This window comes from Salvia splendens, chromosome 7, assembly GCF_004379255.2.
Source record: "Salvia splendens isolate huo1 chromosome 7, SspV2, whole genome shotgun sequence".
Taxonomy (NCBI): Eukaryota; Viridiplantae; Streptophyta; class Magnoliopsida; order Lamiales; family Lamiaceae; genus Salvia; species Salvia splendens.
Window position 1 is genome coordinate 2,502,348 of NC_056038.1, and position 19,209 is coordinate 2,521,556.

Below are 19,209 nucleotides of genomic sequence, written 5' to 3' on the forward strand. Positions count from 1 at the left end.
ATCTTGACTGATTGAGAGATGATTGTGTGTTTTTCCTGAATGTTCTTTCGAAATTTTTTCATGCAAAATTAGATAATACTATTTCATTTTCTGTGCAGGATTCGCGAATCATCTAGTTTTGTGATTGGGCCTGTTATTGGGCCAAGTTATTTTCATGGGCCTGACCTGAAGTTTGAGGGCCATATGATGTCATGGGCCAGTAGTCTCTCTCGTGTATAGGATGCAAGTTCTGGCTCCGATCACGGGTTGAATCAAAACCGACCGGCATATCAGTTATAGCAGTTCGGTTTTGGATTCAAAGTTTTCGGAGCCATAACTAGAAAACTAGCGAACTCATGGAAAATCAAAAAAAAGTTGAGAATCGGTATAAAAATTAAATTGCCGATTTTTAACTGGATCTGTGATTTTACTTGGTGGACGGATTGTGTGGATCCGATAAAAAGAAGTTTTGGACGTGAAAAGATAATTGTGGCACCATGTCAACAACGGATGTAAGAAATCGTTCTCGGATTCTCTTGTCTATTCAAAATACATGGTTGTGTCATTCTTTTTTATGGACGAGTCGTGAAGCAACCGGATTTGATCCTTAAACCTCTCTATTGCAAGACTCAACACCACAATCGGATTTGATTTTTAAATATCTCTATTACAAGATAGAAGATCTCAGCATTTGATGTTTTCGAATGGACACAATACAAGATCAAGATGTAGAGTGAATTATAAAGGATTGGTTTTGAAGTAGCTAACAAAATAAAAATAGCTATGCGGCCTTGGATCAAAGCCTAAGAAGATTTTAGCCCACTATTATATTAGCCTTATCATCTTATTTTTTCTACGTACTACTATTTGTCACAAAAAAAACTTAAAAAGAGCATTAAGTCGATATTGCTATGAAATAGTCAAATAACAAACTTGTAGTAGAAATTTGTAATAAAGATATCATGTATACTAAAAACGTGTGCATTCATTACACTCTTACAGAAGAAGCAACTAGTAAATTCTTTTGTATATATAGTAATACAGATAAATAAAACTATTAGAAAAGTGTCATTCACTTCGTTTAGGCCGAAAAATGAAAAGACAATTGGAGTTAGGACCGACGTTTTAAGGGAAATAAAATGGACTCACCACCATATCATTTTTTAAATTAGATAAATCATCACTTAAAGTTGCTATATCTAATTCATGGAATTCCAAAAGTTTTATTTTAGGGTGCATAACTATAAATTAGAGTTACTATAGAGATGCGGAAGGCTATCAATTACCCCCACCACTGCTCAATTTAATACTCCTATATATGTCTGTGATATACAATAAGATATACCTATTATCATTTTGTAACAATAAGATTTTTTTTTAAGTATATAAAGAAAACCAAAAATGGAGATCCTTTGTTTGTTCATCTCTGCAAATAGCAATCCCCATAAACAACAGTGTTCCCTAATTCCTACGCTTTCTCTGCCATAAATCATCATCTACCATGTGGAGTTTCTTCAACAATACCCAAATAAAAGGATAAAAGCTTATACTACTAAAATTAAAGTAAGAAAAAGAAATTGCTTCTCATTTTAGCTTATAGAAAAATAAAGTAGCAAAAAGAAAATGCATCTCATATTAGTATTTTCAGCTTTCACATCTCTCGAGAAAAACATATTCCCTCATGCTTGTCTCCAACTCCCTCACCCCTAATTATTTTCACTTTTTTATATGCCTAACTATCACACTACTACATGTTTATTCAATTAGAGATAAATCACAAAATTTAGTCAAATTAGAGATACATTTGAAAATGAAATACTAAATCAGCAAATTTCAATTTATCATAGTCAAAATAATGTCTCTCGATAATCTGATATTCCATTTTGTTATCTATTTCAATTAATAGTATATACACTAGTATAATTAAAATCAATAGTACTTTTTTATTTGACTTTATCTCGAGTACATCGCCCATAAAACATTACCACTACTATTCACCTTATAATTTATCGTTATTCACCAGCATTGTGCTACCAACAAAATTTAATGTGTAAACATTTTAAAATAACTTTATTAGTATTTTTGCTATAAAAAGGCAGAATATAAGAAAACGTCTCCATCTGGTAAATAGTGAGATAGATATTGTTTCCGTCTATATAAAGCATAAACCCAGTCTTGAACATTTCATCTTGTGATGGGGAAGAATTCATGGCTGAATGCTGTGAAGAAGGCCTTCAGATCTCCCACCAATGATGAGAAGAAGATCACCACAACAAGAGATGAAGAAAACCAAAAAGATGAAGAAAAAGTATGCATTTTCTCTCTCTTTATCTCTTTTGATTACTATAACTAAATGTGTATGTGTGTGTGTGTTTTTGATTCAGAAAAGGGGGAAGAAGAGATGGATTTTTCGGAAGAATCTAAGCATTGAGACGGCGAAATGTGCGAATTCTTCGGCGGTGAGGATTTGCGGCGGAGAAGAGATCAGTTCGGTGAGGAGGAAGCAGCCCAAAATGGAGGAGCAGAAGTGTCCTTTTGCGGCGGCGGCGGTCGAGAATGTTTTGGTGAGAGAAGACAAGGCGGCCATTCTCATTCAGAGAATCTTCAGAGGATACCTGGTAATAACAATTTCCATTTTTCTTTGTTTTTTCTAAATTTCATGCATTTGTATAAATGTTAGTAGTATACTTTCTAGCGCGTAACTCTTTTATCTATCCTCCTTTTATGTTTTGGTCTTTTATTTCGGATTGTATCGTTGAATACTTTTAATCAATTCTCTCTATTCCCTGAAAAAATAATCACTAGTATACTTATGACTTTTGTATCACTTGAATTTGTTGCTATTAGAAATTTGTGTTGGATTTGTAATTGAATTAAAATCTAATTTTTGTATTAAAGAATATTCTGATCTCATCCTCCTTTGTAAAATTTCGTATTTGGATAATGAATGTTATCTAGAGTGTGTAACAATATTGTGTGGAAACGACAAACTATACACCTTCTCATAAACAAATAAAATACCCAATTTTATCTTAGACATTAAACCTCCTTTTGATTTTTCGATAAAATTTACATTACAAAATTGCAACTTTACCCACTTATAAAGTACGAAAATTTCTCTTTAACATCCACCTCGGGTTGTAAATCATTTTCACCAAATGAATCCACCTGTCTCGATATTATGTTCTGGATCCGCCACTGATACGTTCACATGACTAAGATAAGTGGGTAGCTTTATAAAATTGTCCATAGGGGTGAGTGAATTTGTCAATTTACACAAGAAGTGGGTAACTTTTATTAGGGAGGATATAATTTATGTTTATTATATACCAAAATTGTTAAATTTTTATTAAATCATTAGTTCAAATGTTACTTGATTAGGCAAGGAGAGCTCTAAATGCTCTACAAGGCGTGGTGAAACTGCAAGCACTAATAAGAGGCCACAATGTCCGAAAACGTGCAAAAATGACCCTCCAATGCATCCAATCTTTGGTTCGAGTCCAAGCTATCGTTTGTGATCAGCGCCGGAGGCTGTCGTGCGAAGCCGTGTTTCACCCTGACAGCCTCAGGCCGTCGAGCCGAGCTTCGAATAGCTTGGGCGTGGGACCCACCGAGCTCGGGGAAATCCACGCCCTCATTCAAAAGGCAAAAGAATGCTCACTCAAACAGGGCCACACATTAGCCCATGCATTGTCTCAACAGGTAAATAAATGACTAATACTTATATTTTTCATTTATCCTTATAATGGCTCGAACCTCCAACCAATTAATTTGAGGGAAAGTGGTTTTTTCAATAGCGTATAATTTTCACAAACACTTCATTTTTTATTTACTTTTGCATACCTCTTTCTATATATATATATATATCAAACTTATGTGCAGTCGACAAACATTTCATTTTTCAGATTTTGGCCACAGATGTGGAAGATTATTCAAGGAGGGAAAATGGGTATAGCTGGATGAGGAAAGATAGGTATCTATGCAATCAAAGGGATCCAATGAAGACTAGTGAAGTGAAGAGCCACCAATCTCCGAGAACCCCGGCATGGTCCAAGACGAGGTCCATCCCGTGCAGCCCGCACGGGGAAGCTAGCTCGCGAAGGGTGAGCATGAGCGAGAGGTCTTGCCCGTTGCCTCGGCCAAACTATATGGCAGCCACGGCCTCGGCCATGGCGCGTGTTAGGCCAAACAGCACGCCAAGGCAGAGGCCGTCGTGCCCGGGCAGGGAGGCAGCCGGCACGGCTAGGAAGCGCCTCTCCTTCCCAGCCCATGAATTTGAGGATCAATCCAACTTCCAAAGATGGAGAGATGAGCCTTACTATGGCACAGACTGAGTGAGACATGGAGGCAAGATTTGGCTGATTTTTTCTTTAATTCTACATTTGTAGATTGTGTACATGGTTTTGAATGTAATAAGCTTAGGAAACAATCTTGGATATGCCCACAACAGCTTATGTCTGATCTTGATTCTTGTTTTCTTCTAATTTCTCAAATTTTTGCTCTGTTTTGCTATGTTAGCATAAATGTGTTGCCAACTCCAGTGCAAGAAAATTTGTCCCAAACTGTTTTGTTTTGTTTTATATACAGAGGATTAATAATGGTTCTCCATTTTATCTTTTTGATTATTTGAAATCCCGTTTGCCTTGTAATGACTTGATTGTGTAAAGCAAACGAACTATCTATCTTGATAATCTAGTATTTTGTGATAAGTTATTATTTTTACTCCCTCCATCCCTGAAAATTTGTCACATATTTCTATTTTGGTCCGTCCCTTAAAAATTTCATCTTGCACTTTTACCGTTTTTGGTAGTAGACCCCACATTCCACTAACTTATTTTCACTCACATTTTATTATAAAACCAATATATAACAGTAGGACTCACGTACCACTAACTTTTTCAACCCACTTTCTATTACATTTCTTAAAACTCGTGCCGAGTCAAATGGTGACGAATTATTAGGGACGGAGGGTGTAGTTTATAACATTGATACTTTTATTAAGAAGCCTCCAACTCAAAGTGATGGCTTGGGGAAAGAGTCAGTTGTAACCAACGTGACATTTAGGAGCCAACTTGAAGTGATGGCCCATGGAGCGATAGTCTGGTAAAGGAGTCGGTCGTCAGAGTGGTGGCAGTGGTGGCCTGGGGAAAGAGCCAGCCGTAGCCAACGAACCGTAGAGAAGCCAACTCGAGATGGTGGCCCATGGAGTGATAGTCTGGGAAAGGAGTCAACCCGAAAAGGGTAGCTAGCATTATTTATAGCACTAGTGAAAAATTTGGTGAGTAAAAATCCCTTTTGTTATACATTAAAAGATGTTCAAATATACGCTTTAGTAATGCGGGATCCTTAATTTGCAGCTTTAGTGTAATACTATAATGTATGTCACGTTCTACTATAGAAGTGTAGCTCGGCTTTTAGGACAAACCATGATATTGTTTTTATTATCTCTCTACAAATCATTGGAGAGATAAATTATGACTATAATCCATCATAATTTGTAGGAAGTGCATGCTATGAGTATCTAATGTGTGTGTTGGTGAAATTAGAGGTGGATTAGTGTTTTATATTGCATATCTTAAAATATGTACGAACCATCTAGTTTTCAAAAAATGTCTATATACTACAAGGATTATCATCTTGAAAAAGTAAACAAGGAATATTAATGTATGTGCTACTAGTAATGTTGGAATAGTTTTATCTATTAAGGGAATATGGTTATTATTTACTTCTCCTAGCTATAGAAAATAAGAGTTTAGTTTTTCTATTTTGATCATTCTGCTATAAATATCACATTTCACTTTTATTATAATAGTAGTACTAAAATGATAATTGAGTCTTACATTTCACTCACATTTGATTATAATATTAATATATAAAATAGTTTATTATTTTTTAACTCACATTTTTTTTACATTTTTAAAACTCTGGAACTAAATGTGATTCCTATTTCCTAATCATGGATGAAGAGTTTTTCATGGAGTACCTTTTTTTTATGCAAGAATTTTCACTGGTTATTGGGCTTAGAGAAATTTATTTTTCCTACTCTGTTGCAGTACTACGATATTTTTTATTCATTATTGGGCTTAGCCCAAATCAGTTGGAGTCTGAGTCGGCTTTTAAGTAGGATATTTTTGGGCTTCAAGCTTTCAATAAATAATGGAGTTTTTAATTGTTTTTTCGTCAGTCTTATTTTTTTAATATTTTTGTGATTAAATGCTATTCTCAATTTTGAATTTATATTGTACCCCTCCCAGCCTCCCTCCTCCGTTCATTATCAATAATGTAAAATTAGTAAAGTATAACATGTAAAAAAAATAATAATGAATCATAGTACTTAGTAATAAGCAAATAGATACGGCCTAATTTCTATGAACGTACAAAAATTATTTTTAAAAAAGACTATTGATCGCAAAAGAATTAAAAAATTTATTTTGCCACCATACAACCCCCAATCTTTTCATTATATTTCCAAAATGAAAACAATGTATAACTTTAATTTTATATTTATCCCAGCAGCCCCAACTCTTTCTTCACATATGATTCACACATTTCTTGTCAAAATCCTAAAATTCCAACATCATACCAGCTGATACTATTGCAAATAATAATGACATAATAACTATATAAGTCATATATTACCTTTTTCGTTTTACACAATTTATTCTCAATTCAGATGTAGCTTAGCTCACAATGAAGAAATATAGTCAATTCTAAGTTGAAAAAAGTGGTGACAAGATTCATTTTTCAACTAAGAGAAAGGGACTTCTCCATATTTCAATCAAACAAGATATTTCCCGACAAAAGAAATAGGACATTGTCCCACAACCACAACCCAATTTCAAGAGCCAAGAAGGTAAGGACACAATCTACTTTTCTATCTAGCTGTCTCCAAATTCAAACCCTTTCAATTTTGTCATCAAATTAATCACCAAGAATTACTACTAATTCCTTAATATAGAGATTCTACTACTTCACTCCCAAAACTATTCCATCATATATGAAAATTCAACATCTTCATAGATAAACCATTCAAACAATCCACAAATCAACTTCAACAAACCAAAAGTAAAGAGACATTGAAAATTCCACACCTTCTCACCGGGACTAGTTGAGCCGGTGGAACGCGATTTCTGATGCCGGAGCTGCAGGAGCCGGGCTACTGCAGACGCTGCCATCCGAGTGCGAGAACAGCGTCCTGTGGAGAACCCCGGTGGGCGAAGAGACGTTAGTAGCGGGGGCGCTGACCAAGTCGCAGCCGGAGATGGCGACTGATCCCGGCTGCAGGGCCTCAGCAAGAGGCCCTCCTCGCGCGAACGGCTCCCAATAGAGAGGGTTGATCCATCTCGGATCTTGCTCAATGCTTCCCATTTCTTGATCAGCAGCAGCCATGACTATGGACAGATTGAGCGAAGGGGACAAGTTCCCGTGATTCGTTGTCACGGACGATTCAGCATTCCCGCTGCTGATGCTGTCGAGATTGCTCATCGACCAGGCATCGATGAAGCCTTCAGGGGCCGAGAAATTCGAATAGGATAGCGCATTCAATGGCTCGACATAATCTTGATTGAAAAGGGAAGTTGAGCCATAAACAGAGGAAGAGGAGCCAACATTCACAAATCCCATATTCGATTCAATGAAATGCTGCTGCTGCTGCTGCTGCCATCGCTGATCAGTCCCATCCATCATCAAGCTCAAATCCCTTCATTATAAATCAAAATTCAAGAATCAAACAAAATCACACTCACACAACATCACACCAAATCATACCTATTATTAAGTCCTCTGTAAGAAGAGGGATCATTTTTAGCATTGAAAACAGAAAGGGGCTTATTGATACTATCATCATTCCCTGCAGCAAATTGTTGAGCAGAAGCAGAAACAGAAACAGTAGTACTAGGAGGAACATGGCTTTGCTCAGTGCGAGTTTTCTTGAGATTTTCGCCACTGTTTTTAACTTCCACAGGCTTTCTTGAACGGGGGCGGCCCCTGTGCAGGTGTCGCTCACAGTATTTCTGGTGGGGCGCCACATCTCTCGAACACCTCCATTTCTTACCATCTGTTCTCTTACATCTACCCGGCTCCGGATCTCCATTTCTTGAATATCTCACATTGTACACTGCTACCAAAAATCAAGATTATAGCTCAAGCTAAAGCTAAATCAAAAGACGAAATTTTTAAAAAATCAAGATTGGATTTTTACATAAAGCGGGGCAATCGGAAGGGAAGTTTCTTGAATGTGGGAAGAGAAGGTCGGGAGGGACAGGCACAGACGAAATCATGTACTTGTAAATCATTGCTTGTCTCTCTAACTCTTGCCATTGAGCGAATGTGAAAGGGAACGCCGCGGCGGCAGCAGCCATCTCCTCTGTGTGAAAGAATAGGAGATTTAGTCATAAAAAAAACTGCGATGAGCTTTCTCTGGCGCATTTAATCAAACACCTCGCTTGCCCCCAAAAAATTCAGAGAGAGAATTGAGGGAAATTTACCTGGGGATTTGAAGGGCGTGGCGGAATAAGCTGCGAAGATGTCAAAAGACTGCGAATTAGTAGCAAAATTTTCACCACCAAGGCGAGAGGATGATGAGACATCATCACCGTACGCATGGCCCACCGCCTCGGTAGCTCCGCCGCTGCTGGCCCCACCACCACCGCCTCCAACCAACGGTCGGCCCGGATTGACTTCTCCTCGGCGGTGAGAGCTCATGAGCTTCTTCAATCGGATCACATCATCGCCAGTTGATGATTTATTAGCTACCTTTTCCAAACTAGTCATTCCTAAAACGGCAAAAATCGGCTTTCCTTTTTAAGATAATCACTGAAGTGGGATATTGATTGGATGTGGAAGGTCGAATTTACATATGAAGAACCCTAAAATTAAGAAAAGGGGGGAAATAGTGGAAGGTCGAATTTACGTATGAAGAAATTTTAAGGTTTTAATGCAATGGAATTGTGCGAAGAGACAGAAGTGGGATATTGATTGGATGAGGGATGGGGCGTGGGGGCTCAAGGCTGGAATTTAGTAACAGCTTTGCCGCCATTGTTTTTGCTTCCTTGCTTCCGACATTCTCAACACTGCACTAATTGTGGAAGATAATATATTTAAGTACTACTAATATTTTTTCCAATTAAGCACTTTGGAATTGTTTTAATTGTGTTTTTTAGTCTGATTCAAACGATGATAAAATTAGGTACGCACGTTAGCAATAACGGTTTTTTGAATTGGGAGTGGTAAAAAATGCGAGGGGAAATTGAGAATATGACATCAAACTAGAGATGATTATAATCTAAAATGATCGATATACTATTGATTAAATTTACGTACTTGATTTTTTAAAACTACTACATCATTTTTACTTTTTTTAGAGAAAGAGATTTAACGAGTAAGTTTAAAAACGATCAAAATAAATTATAGTACTCTCTCTGTCCCGTGTTACTTGTACTATTTTCCTTTCTGAGCGTCCCAAGTTATTTGCACTCTTTCCATTTTTAGTAAAAATTATCACCTACAGCCGCTATTTTTGACTTTGCTATACACTCATTCCTTAATCTCCGTGCCGAAAAGCAAATGTGCGAGTAGCCCGGGACGGAGGGAGTACATACTTGGATTTTAAGTAAACTTATATTCGAAGCCCGTTAATTGTAATTACTACTACTACTAAACTTTTTCCTATGCATCAAAATCATCCATCAATATATGCCAAGACAAATTTTAAAAAACACAGCTGTCATTTTTCTTACTAAAAATATAATCAAGAAACCAATGGAGTACTCAAATTAGTTCAAAAGCTATCAATTTCGGTATCAAGAAAATTTGAATATGAACTAACCCGAGAAGAAATTTCATGGTTTTAGTTTTAAACTAAAGCTGGAGATTCATGTTTTAGTTCGAAATTGCGAATTTATTATTGTTAAGATTTTTCTCATTTTCTATGATTTTCCCAATTTTTTTCATGATTTCTCCTGATTTTGAGCAAAAATCGACAGTTAACTAAGTCATAATTCAAAAATACTCCCTCTGTTCCCTAAAAATATATACTTTTTAAACGACACGAGTTTTAATACAAAATTAATAAAACAAGAGATATAGAAAGAAAAATGTGGCTGGGAGAATGGATCACACCTTATTAGAGATTTTTTTTCTAAAATATGAATTTTCTATTTTTAAGGGACAGATAAATAAAGAAAAAATTTCTATTTTTAAGAGACGGTGGAGTATTAGAATCAAAATCAAACTGATGGAAGTAGGCGTTGGCCCGACATTACCATAGTTAGTACTCCATCCGTCCTAAAAGAATATGTATTTTGGGTTCAACACGGGTTTTAATGCAAAATTGGTAAAACAAGAGAGACGTAGAGAAAAAAGTAATTAAAGTATTATTAGTGTGGAATAGGTCTCATCTTATTACAGAGAAAAGAGTTTCTAAAATTAGAAAATACATATTCTTATAGGACGAATTAAAAAGAAAAGAATGTATATTTTTGTGTTACTAATTAAAAAAAGAAAGATAGCAATTATAGTGGGTAGTTCGAAAATCAAAATCGTCAATTCAATTTCGGGTCAAGTGGGCACTTCTTGTTAATAATGGATGACTAACTCAAGAACTAAAAAAAGTCATCAAAACCATGAATGGTTTGTTTTAGGGTTGAGACCAAAACTTTTCAAAATCAAAGGCCAAAAAACTTAATGTGATGTTGACAAGACATGGAAAGTAGTCTTGAAATGACAAATGAAGAGAATTGCATTGTGGTAGTCATGCTTAAATAATTGAGTTGTTGATTAGATCTCATATGGAATGAGGTGAAGGGATACAATGGTAAATAATCGTACCATCCTTTGACTCAATTTAGCAACATATATTACCAAAGGAAATAAAATCATAGTTGCAAAACCATCTCATTTCCCTATTTGTTTCATGGCATGATGAACATTCACATTAATGACTCTATAGTAAAAGGGAATATTTAGACTTTAGAGTAACATTTATACAAATGAATATAGATATATGGTGAAGCATTATTATGGGTGAGGAAGGGAGTGAGATATGAGATAGGAGAAAAAAAAGAGTGGGACTCATTAATTAATGATGGAGGGGTTGTACAGCTGTTGAATGAGATAGAATTGATGGCAAGTCCCTATCAAATGTTTTTAAAAGACAATTATACCCCTCATATAAATCTCAATTGCAATTTTTCTTGTTGCTATTCTACCAACTTAGCAACTTCTTTGATTTGGATATTTAATCTTAATTCATGAGTGTTCTCAAATTTTGAGAGAAAAGAACTAGTAGAATAATTTGATAATTTTAATTTATATACTGTCCTTCTAATTAGTATAAAATATAACTTTCATAACTTGTTACAGTTGATAGTTGCACTCAAACTTGTTACATCACGTTATTTCTTTCATTCTTCCGAATAATGTTTTTATAATAATCCTGAAGAGGTTAATAAATAAAACTTAAAAGTTTAGGGACAAGGTGTCTGAAATTACAAATTTTGTGTTTATATTTGCTAATAAATTTTTTTGAACCATCACTTTACTAACACAAATCCACCTCTTGAGGGCCGTGTATTGTCAAACACATATTCACATTTGCATGTAAGTTTTGCAGCCAATTTTAGGTTGAATTTCTTGAAGATATTTGTAAATATGGTACATACTAATTTAGAATAGTCTCATGAGCTTGTTAGGTTGTTAACTTAAATATCTTCATTTCAATGATTGCAGTGCTATGACATTACTCAATATAAATAATAATGCAAAAGTGAACTTAACATACAATTGTTGTCCTAACTTGTGACTTTAAACTTGGGTCTGAAAAGCACCATACATTGCACCTAACTTAATTATTCAACATGGGTTTCGTTTTATTTTTGTTGAAACCACATTTCACTAGTATTCATAAAAAAAACATGAATATAATTAAGCGGGCCAGTTGGTTGTGAGAGAAAAAAGAGCAAATTGTTGGAAAAATCATCAAATTAGTCAAATTTTGCTTAGTCTCGCAACTTCAAAATCAGTCGAAGAAATCATAAAATTTAGATCTGTTCGCAATTTTTCTCATAGGCAAAAAAATTTGAACATCCACAGACCACATGCAATAACAGTAGGCGTTTTTTCAACGAAACAATATTGTTTTCTTTAAGAATAGATAACATCATTTAATTCACTGAAGGATGTGCACATGATTTTACGGCTTCCATATCATATACTGTATTTCATACAAAACTTTGGCATTGGATAATTTAGAACAAATCCAAACTTTATGGTTATTCCAACTGATTTGAAAATTATCAGAGAACAAAATTAAATCAAATTCTATATTTTTTTAAAAAATTTATCCAAAATAAAGAATGCTTCCAGCGAAGGAACAAGAGAATAATTGCAAAATGGACCACCAAACAACAGTGGATTCGTTTTGTGATTCGAAAGCTACCACCCCCAAGGAAACAACCACTCTCTCTCCCCCACCAACCATTTCTCTTTTCCCATTCTACCCCACCTTTTTATAATTATTTTTCTTTTTCCCCTATACATATATTCAGATTACTAAAGGGCATTGAGTTGTATTTCTTCTTACATTTATGCCCCTGTTAGTAATTTAGAAAATATAATTTATTCATTGGTTGGTATCGTAGGAGATCTGGAACAATTACAATGTTTTTAAAAACATGTCATTTCTTTTATCATAGAACGTTTTGGCTAAGGTAAATATGAGAGTTGAGTAAAACTGGGCCACTAATATTATATGGTGAAAAGAATTGGATCGATGTTTGTTACCCCAATTCCATGCAATAGCCCAATATGGATTCCTATTTTCAACATACCATACACAAGATGACAGGGCTTGAGTATTCAGTCATCGAGCTAGGCCCATCCATATTTCATAACTATAAAATTTGAGGACATTATTTTGGATTTTTTTTTCTACTTTGGAGAAGCTACCTATTTGATAAGAAAGGTGTGATATGAAAACATATACATCAAACGAGATAAGAAGTATGAGCTTCATGTCAAGTTATGCAGAGATAAGATTTTTTTCGTTGCTTTTTATAGAAAATAAATTATCTAAATTTGTATGGTATTAAATAACAATGGCTCAATTTGACAAATCGGTGAGTTACATAAACATGATTAAAGTTATAATTTTGGCAAGATTGAGGCATGCCCTTGTCTTATGTAGGGATTTGACAAATTGGTGAGTTACATAAACATGGTTAAAGTTATAATTTTGACAAGATTGAGGCATGCCCTTGTCTTATGTATGGCTTTGAGTTAAGCTTAAAGATGATATCAAACAATTAGAAATGTTCACGTATAATTCTCTATCTTAATATTACTATCTTATCAAACACGTCTATTGTTTCCAAAATGATTTTTCTTACTACATTACAATTTTAGGAAACACATTTGAAAAATTAAACAAACTGCTCAAGTGGTTTTGCTTACCGATGGTGGTTTTTATTTTAAAAAATTTGCACACTAAATCGTTTTTAAACACAATACGGGGTTTTCCCAAAATTGTAATGTAAAAAAAAGTTCTCGTTTTGGGAATCTTTATTGTATCCTGAAGTAGAAAAAAACCCACGTTATCTATTCTAGTATGAACATGTAATATGTGAATGTGATAGAGCTGAAAATGAAGAAGGAAGTAGAGTTGTGATTTCATGAAGTTTGAAGAACAATTCAAAAGTGGTTATAGCCGTTGGAAGTTCGGTAATCCACGTCATCAATCGGAAGCAGCCGTTTGAAGATGCAAGTTGGCAAGTAACAGCTTGAAGTTTGTTACAGCTGATTTAACATCCATTTCATATTTCTATTAGACAATTCATATATAAGCAACACACACACTCTTAGTAGTTCAGTTTTTCGATCATTCTTCTCTCGGGTTTAGTTGTAAACAAATCAATAGCTTCTTTGCGGTTTTTGCTAGTTGATTTACAGAGAGAAGTAAGGCATCGAGCATTTGTAATCTTGAAGGTGTGAAGTGAATAAAGTGTCATCTCCGTTGTCCGTGGACGTAGATCTTTACGATCGAACCACGTTAAATTCTTGTTCATCGTTCTTACTGCGTTTGAGTTGATTCAAACCTAACAGAACATGTCAAAAAGAAGGAAAGAAAATGAAAATATACATACCCGTTATTTCAACAATAAGATTAACTATAACGCGAAAATCATTTTTTCAACATGATCTGTTGGATCTAACTAACCCAATTTTGGTTTTTAAAAAATTTGACAGTTAATGAAGGCATTTTGGATTTCATACCAACCGACCTATAATAGTCAAATATCTTCTCATGTGAGACACCCATAAAGTCTACCTCAACATGATCAACATGTAATATTTTTTAATGGTGGTGGAGTATAATTTTTAAAGTCCAGAGATCCAAAATTCGATCCTATAAACTCTTCTATAGATTTAATTCTAAACCTGCCACATCAAATTTAAACTTATACTCACCTAAGTCATCACCTAAATGTCATTTAAATATGAAACTAGAACAAGAAAAAAATGACAAAAGAGTACGTAAAAAACTTGGTCCTCAACTCACAACCTAAGCTTTATAGAAATCTATGAAGTCGCATTCGTGAAATCTAGAATTTATAGATCTGTCTGAATCTGATTTTATTAGTAGCTTTGAATAGAATATTTTTACTTTTGTGTTCAAATGAGAGATTATTAAGAGCTCCTACATTATTAATTAATCATACCGACCACTTTTTACTCCAGTTTCTCATGAAAGGATTAATTTACCAAAAAAATATACTATGTATGAATTTAGACAATATGTGATACCACACGCGTCAACCCAATTTAAGCAAGAGTGAATGTGACTGTTATGAGGATTGGGGCAAAACTGCACAATCAGTTCAGTTCGGTTACCAATATACTGTTCGGCGATTAGGGACCGATATGCTGTTCAGTGATCTGACGAACTGCAATCATGCTCGGTGATTGGTCGAGTTTGTAGTCGTGCTCAGGGATTAACCGAGCTCAATGTTCGGTGTTGAGCTCGGTGCTCAGTGCTCGGTGTTGGTGCTCGGTGTTGGCCGAACTTAAACGAGTTCGGAGTTGACAGTTGTTATTAACTGATGCACGTCGTCGGATGCGACTAGTTAGTTAGCTTTAAATGAAAGCCGTTAGGTTTGAACTAGTTGTTAGATAAGTGTTAGTTAAATAGAGCCGAGCTGTGGAAAAAGAAAAAAGAATTTTTTCATCCAAGAGTTTTGTAATCTTCCACACAAATAAAACACAAGATTTCCATTGACTCTCCAAGAATTGTTTTTTGCTCATTCATTTTCATATCAAGTATTCGTTCTTCTCGTTCCGGAATCGATCTCGTTGTGATAACAAGATTGAGTCGCGTATCTGATAGCATTACAAATTGGCGCCGTCTGTGGGAATCGAAGAAGGACGACGAATTCAACAATGTCTACCGCAAAGTTCGACGTTGAGAAATTCACCGGCGAAAATGATTTCGGCCTGTGGAGATTGAAGATGAGAGCTGTTCTGATGCAGCAAGGCGTCTGGGATTATGTGAAATCCAAGACGGACAAGAAAGAGATTCAAGGGATGGATGCGGCGAAATGTCAAGAACTGGAATACAAGGCGTATAGCTCGATTGTCTTGTGCCTCAGCGATAGAGTCTTGAGGGAGGTTCAGAAAGAGGATGATGCCGCGGGAGTGTGGGAGAAATTGGAGAAAATATATATGGAGAAGTCAATCTCCAATAGGTTGCATCTCAAGCAAAGATTGTTCAACTTTAGATTTTCTGACTCCAAGAATCTGGCGGATCAGCTGGAAGATTTTCGAAAGTATATAGATGATCTTGAGGGTGTGGATGATCCCATGAAAGATGAGGATAAAGCTTTGATGTTATTGAATGCTCTGCCTCAGAGTTTTGAGCAATTCAAAGACTCAATACTTCTTGGAAGGGATTCGAAAGTGACTTTGGAGGAGGTATTTTCTGCATTAAAGCTGAAGGCAATGCAGAAATGTGTCAGCAAGCCAATCGATCAAGCTGCTGAAAGCCTCAATGTGAAGGCAACTTCAAAGAAACAATTCAAATTCAAGAAACCCCCATCTGACAAGTGGAAGCCAAGATCATCTAAGGAAGGAGATCAAAAGGAATCTAGAAGCTGCTTCTGGTGTAAGAAACCAGGACACATCAAGCAAAATTGTTTTGCTTGGAAGAAAAAGCAATCTGAAAATCACAAAGGAGATGGTACAGCAGCTATCACTGAGGAAATTGAAGAGGCAAGAGCTCTCAATGTGGTGGAGGATAGCCCATTATCAAGGCTATGGATCATGGACTCAGGCTGCAGTTTCCATATGTCCTCCAATCTCGACTGGTTCCAAGATTTAAAGGAATCTGAAGGCTCGGTGTTGCTGGGAGATGACCATGTGTGTGATGTAAGGGGTGTTGGGAGCATATGTTTGAGGATGGACAATGGAATTTTCAGAACTCTCACTGATGTGAGATACATCCCATCCATTAAAAGGAATCTTATATCCTTGGGTCTTCTTGAGAAGAATGGCTACGAATTGACTCTCTTTGGTGGAGAGATGCTTGTCAAAAAGGATGGCCAAATGATCATGAAGGCTGTCAGAAACAATGTGCTCTATTATCTGAAAGCTGAGGCAGTTGCTGGAACAGCTAACAACACACAAAAGACCATCAATTGGCATGCTAGGCTGGGCCATGTGGGGGACACTGGGCTGATGCAGCTGGTAAAGCAAGGCATTATTCAGATGGCTGATTCAGAGATACAAAGAGCCATTGGATCGTGTGAAGAATGCATTCTTGGCAAAAACAAGAAGCTGCCATATGGAGTGGGCAAACATAACTCAACACAACCTCTCCAATATGTTCACAGTGACATATGGGGCCCTGCACCAGTAAATAGCATTGGAGGAGGCAGGTATTTCTTATCATTTGTTGATGATTTTTCAAGAAAGGTTTGGATAATGATCATGAAAGAAAAGTCAGAGACCTTCAAGAAATTTCAGGAGTGGTGTACTGCAGTTGAGCTAGAAAAGGGGAAGCCTTTGAGATGCCTAAGAACTGACAATGGGCTGGAATTTTTGTCCCATGAGTTTGATGAGTTTTGCAAGAGAAAAGGAATTAAAAGGCATAGAACGGTGCCTCACAACCCACAACAAAATGGGGTCGCCGAGAGAATAAATAGAACCATTCTTGAAAGGGTAAGATGCATGTTGATAGCATCTGGAATGTCAAAACCATTTTGGGCAGAAGCAGCCTCCACAGCTGTTGTTTTAATCAACAAATGCCCCTCTGCTGCCATTGAAAATCAGACTCCGGATAGTAGATGGTATGGATCTTATGGAGACTATTCAAAATTAAGACCATTTGGGTGTAGAGCATATGCTCACATCAAACAAGGAAAGCTGGAACCAAGGGCTCTCAGATGTGTGATGATAGGCTATCAGGTTGGAGTTAAAGGTTACAGATTATGGTGCTGTGAGGAAGGGAGTAAGAAGGTTGTCATCAGTAGGGATGTTATTTTCAGGGAATCTGAAATGCCTTTCTTCATGAAGCAAGTTCAGACTGTTGAGTTTGAGGTGGAGGGTCAGAGGGAATCCTCATCTGATGCTGTAAGAAGTCCACCAGATACTGTGAGAAATTCACAAGAAACCAGTGTTGGTGGATCCTCTGAACATGAAAGTAACATCAAGACTCCACAGAGACTGGTTGCAAGAGACAGAACCAGAAGAAGGATCAAGCTCCCTTCCAGATTTCAGGATTTTGATATGATGCACTATGCACTGGCCATAGCTGAGGAGATGGACTATCATGAGCCTTCAAATTACAAGGAAGCAATAAGGAGTCCGGAGAAGGATCAGTGGCTATTAGCCATGCAGGAGGAGATTGATAGCTTGTACAAAAATCACACATGGATTTTGGTGTTGAGGCCAACTGATCAGAAAACAGTTGGTTGTAAATGGATTTTTAAGAAGAAATTGAGGCCTTCAACAACAATCAAATCAGATTTAAAGCCAGGTTGGTGGCCAAAGGCTTTACACAAAAGGAGGGAGTAGATTATAATGAAATATTCTCCCCTGTGGTAAAGCATAGCTCCATCAGGATTCTACTTGCCATTGTTGCTCAGAGAAATTGGGAATTGCAGCAACTCGATGTCAAAACAGCCTTTCTTCATGGAGAGCTCGAAGAGAAAATTTACATGGAGCAGCCTCCTGGTTTTGTCCAACCAGGAAATGAAGGAAAGGTGTGTTTGCTGAAAAGAAGCTTGTATGGTCTAAAACAAAGTTCAAGACAGTGGTATCTCAGGTTCAATGAGTTCATGCATAAGATCGGTTTTGAGAAGTCTTTGTATGATCATTGTGTCTTCATCAAGAGAAGAGGTGGAGTTGCTGTGGCATATCTACTATTGTATGTAGATGATATGCTGATCTCTGCAGAGCATAAGGAAGAGGTGGAGTTAGTGAAAGGTGATCTGAAATCTGAATTTGATATGAAGGATCTTGGAGATGCAAAGAAGATCCTTGGAATGGAGATCATAAGGGATAGAGACAAGAAAAGGATATGGCTAACTCAGAAAGATTACATCAGGAATGTGATCAAGAAATTTCAGATGGATAAAAGCAAACCAGTGAGTGTGCCCCTGAGCCAGCAGTTTAAGCTCAGTGTAAATCAGTGCCCTAAAGATGATAGTCAGAGAAGAGAGATGGATAAAATCCCATATGCAAACATAGTGGGAAGCATCATGTACACCATGGTGTGTACAAGGCCAGACATCAGCCAAGCCATAAGTGTTGTGAGCAGATACATGGCAGATCCAGGTATGGAGCATTGGCATGCTTTAAAATGGATACTAAGGTATCTGAATGGTACTCAGGATTATGGCATACTGTTTGATGGAAGTAAGAATTTTGATGCACAGCCTCTATTGGGATATTGTGATTCTGATTTTGCTACTAACATTGACACAAGGAAGTCCCAATCCGGCTATGTTTTCTGCATGTATGGAGCTGCTGTAAGTTGGAAGTCGAGTTTGCAATCTGTGGTGGCACTCTCAACAACTGAGGCAGAATATATTTCCATGGCTGAGGCCGTAAAGGAGAGCATGTGGCTGAAAGGAATCTGCTCGGATTTTGGAGTTGATCAAGGAGCTGTGACTGTATTATGTGATTCAAATAGTGCCATATGTTTGTCAAAACATCAGACATTCCATGAGAGGAGCAAGC

At 36.5% G+C, this 19,209-nt stretch overlaps 2 protein-coding genes across 4 annotated transcripts; one reads left to right on the forward strand and one right to left on the reverse strand.

Moving 5' to 3' along the window:
- The first annotated feature begins 2,119 nt into the window (after positions 1-2,119).
- Positions 2,120-4,440, forward strand: LOC121740917 (protein IQ-DOMAIN 17-like). 2 transcript variants are annotated; one of them, XM_042133578.1, is made up of 4 exons: positions 2,120-2,287; positions 2,364-2,597; positions 3,361-3,681; positions 3,885-4,440. In XM_042133578.1, exons 1-4 carry the CDS (start codon positions 2,174-2,176, stop codon positions 4,311-4,313), a joined length of 1,098 nt encoding a protein of 365 aa, XP_041989512.1. In that variant the 5' UTR covers positions 2,120-2,173; the 3' UTR covers positions 4,314-4,440. The 2 variants fall into 2 exon arrangements, with proteins under 2 accessions (XP_041989512.1, XP_041989513.1); XM_042133579.1 differs by having other exon boundaries at positions 3,898-4,005.
- A 2,509-nt stretch (positions 4,441-6,949) lies between these two features.
- Positions 6,950-9,065, reverse strand: LOC121811127 (growth-regulating factor 2-like). 2 transcript variants are annotated; one of them, XM_042211926.1, is made up of 4 exons: positions 8,466-9,065; positions 8,180-8,344; positions 7,747-8,098; positions 6,950-7,678 (listed from the first exon to the last, which is right to left on the reverse strand). In XM_042211926.1, exons 1-4 carry the CDS (start codon positions 8,749-8,751, stop codon positions 7,084-7,086), a joined length of 1,398 nt encoding a protein of 465 aa, XP_042067860.1. In that variant the 5' UTR covers positions 8,752-9,065; the 3' UTR covers positions 6,950-7,083. The 2 variants fall into 2 exon arrangements, with proteins under 2 accessions (XP_042067860.1, XP_042067861.1); XM_042211927.1 differs by having other exon boundaries at positions 7,747-8,095; positions 8,466-9,064.
- Between the last annotated feature and the right edge of the window lie 10,144 nt (positions 9,066-19,209).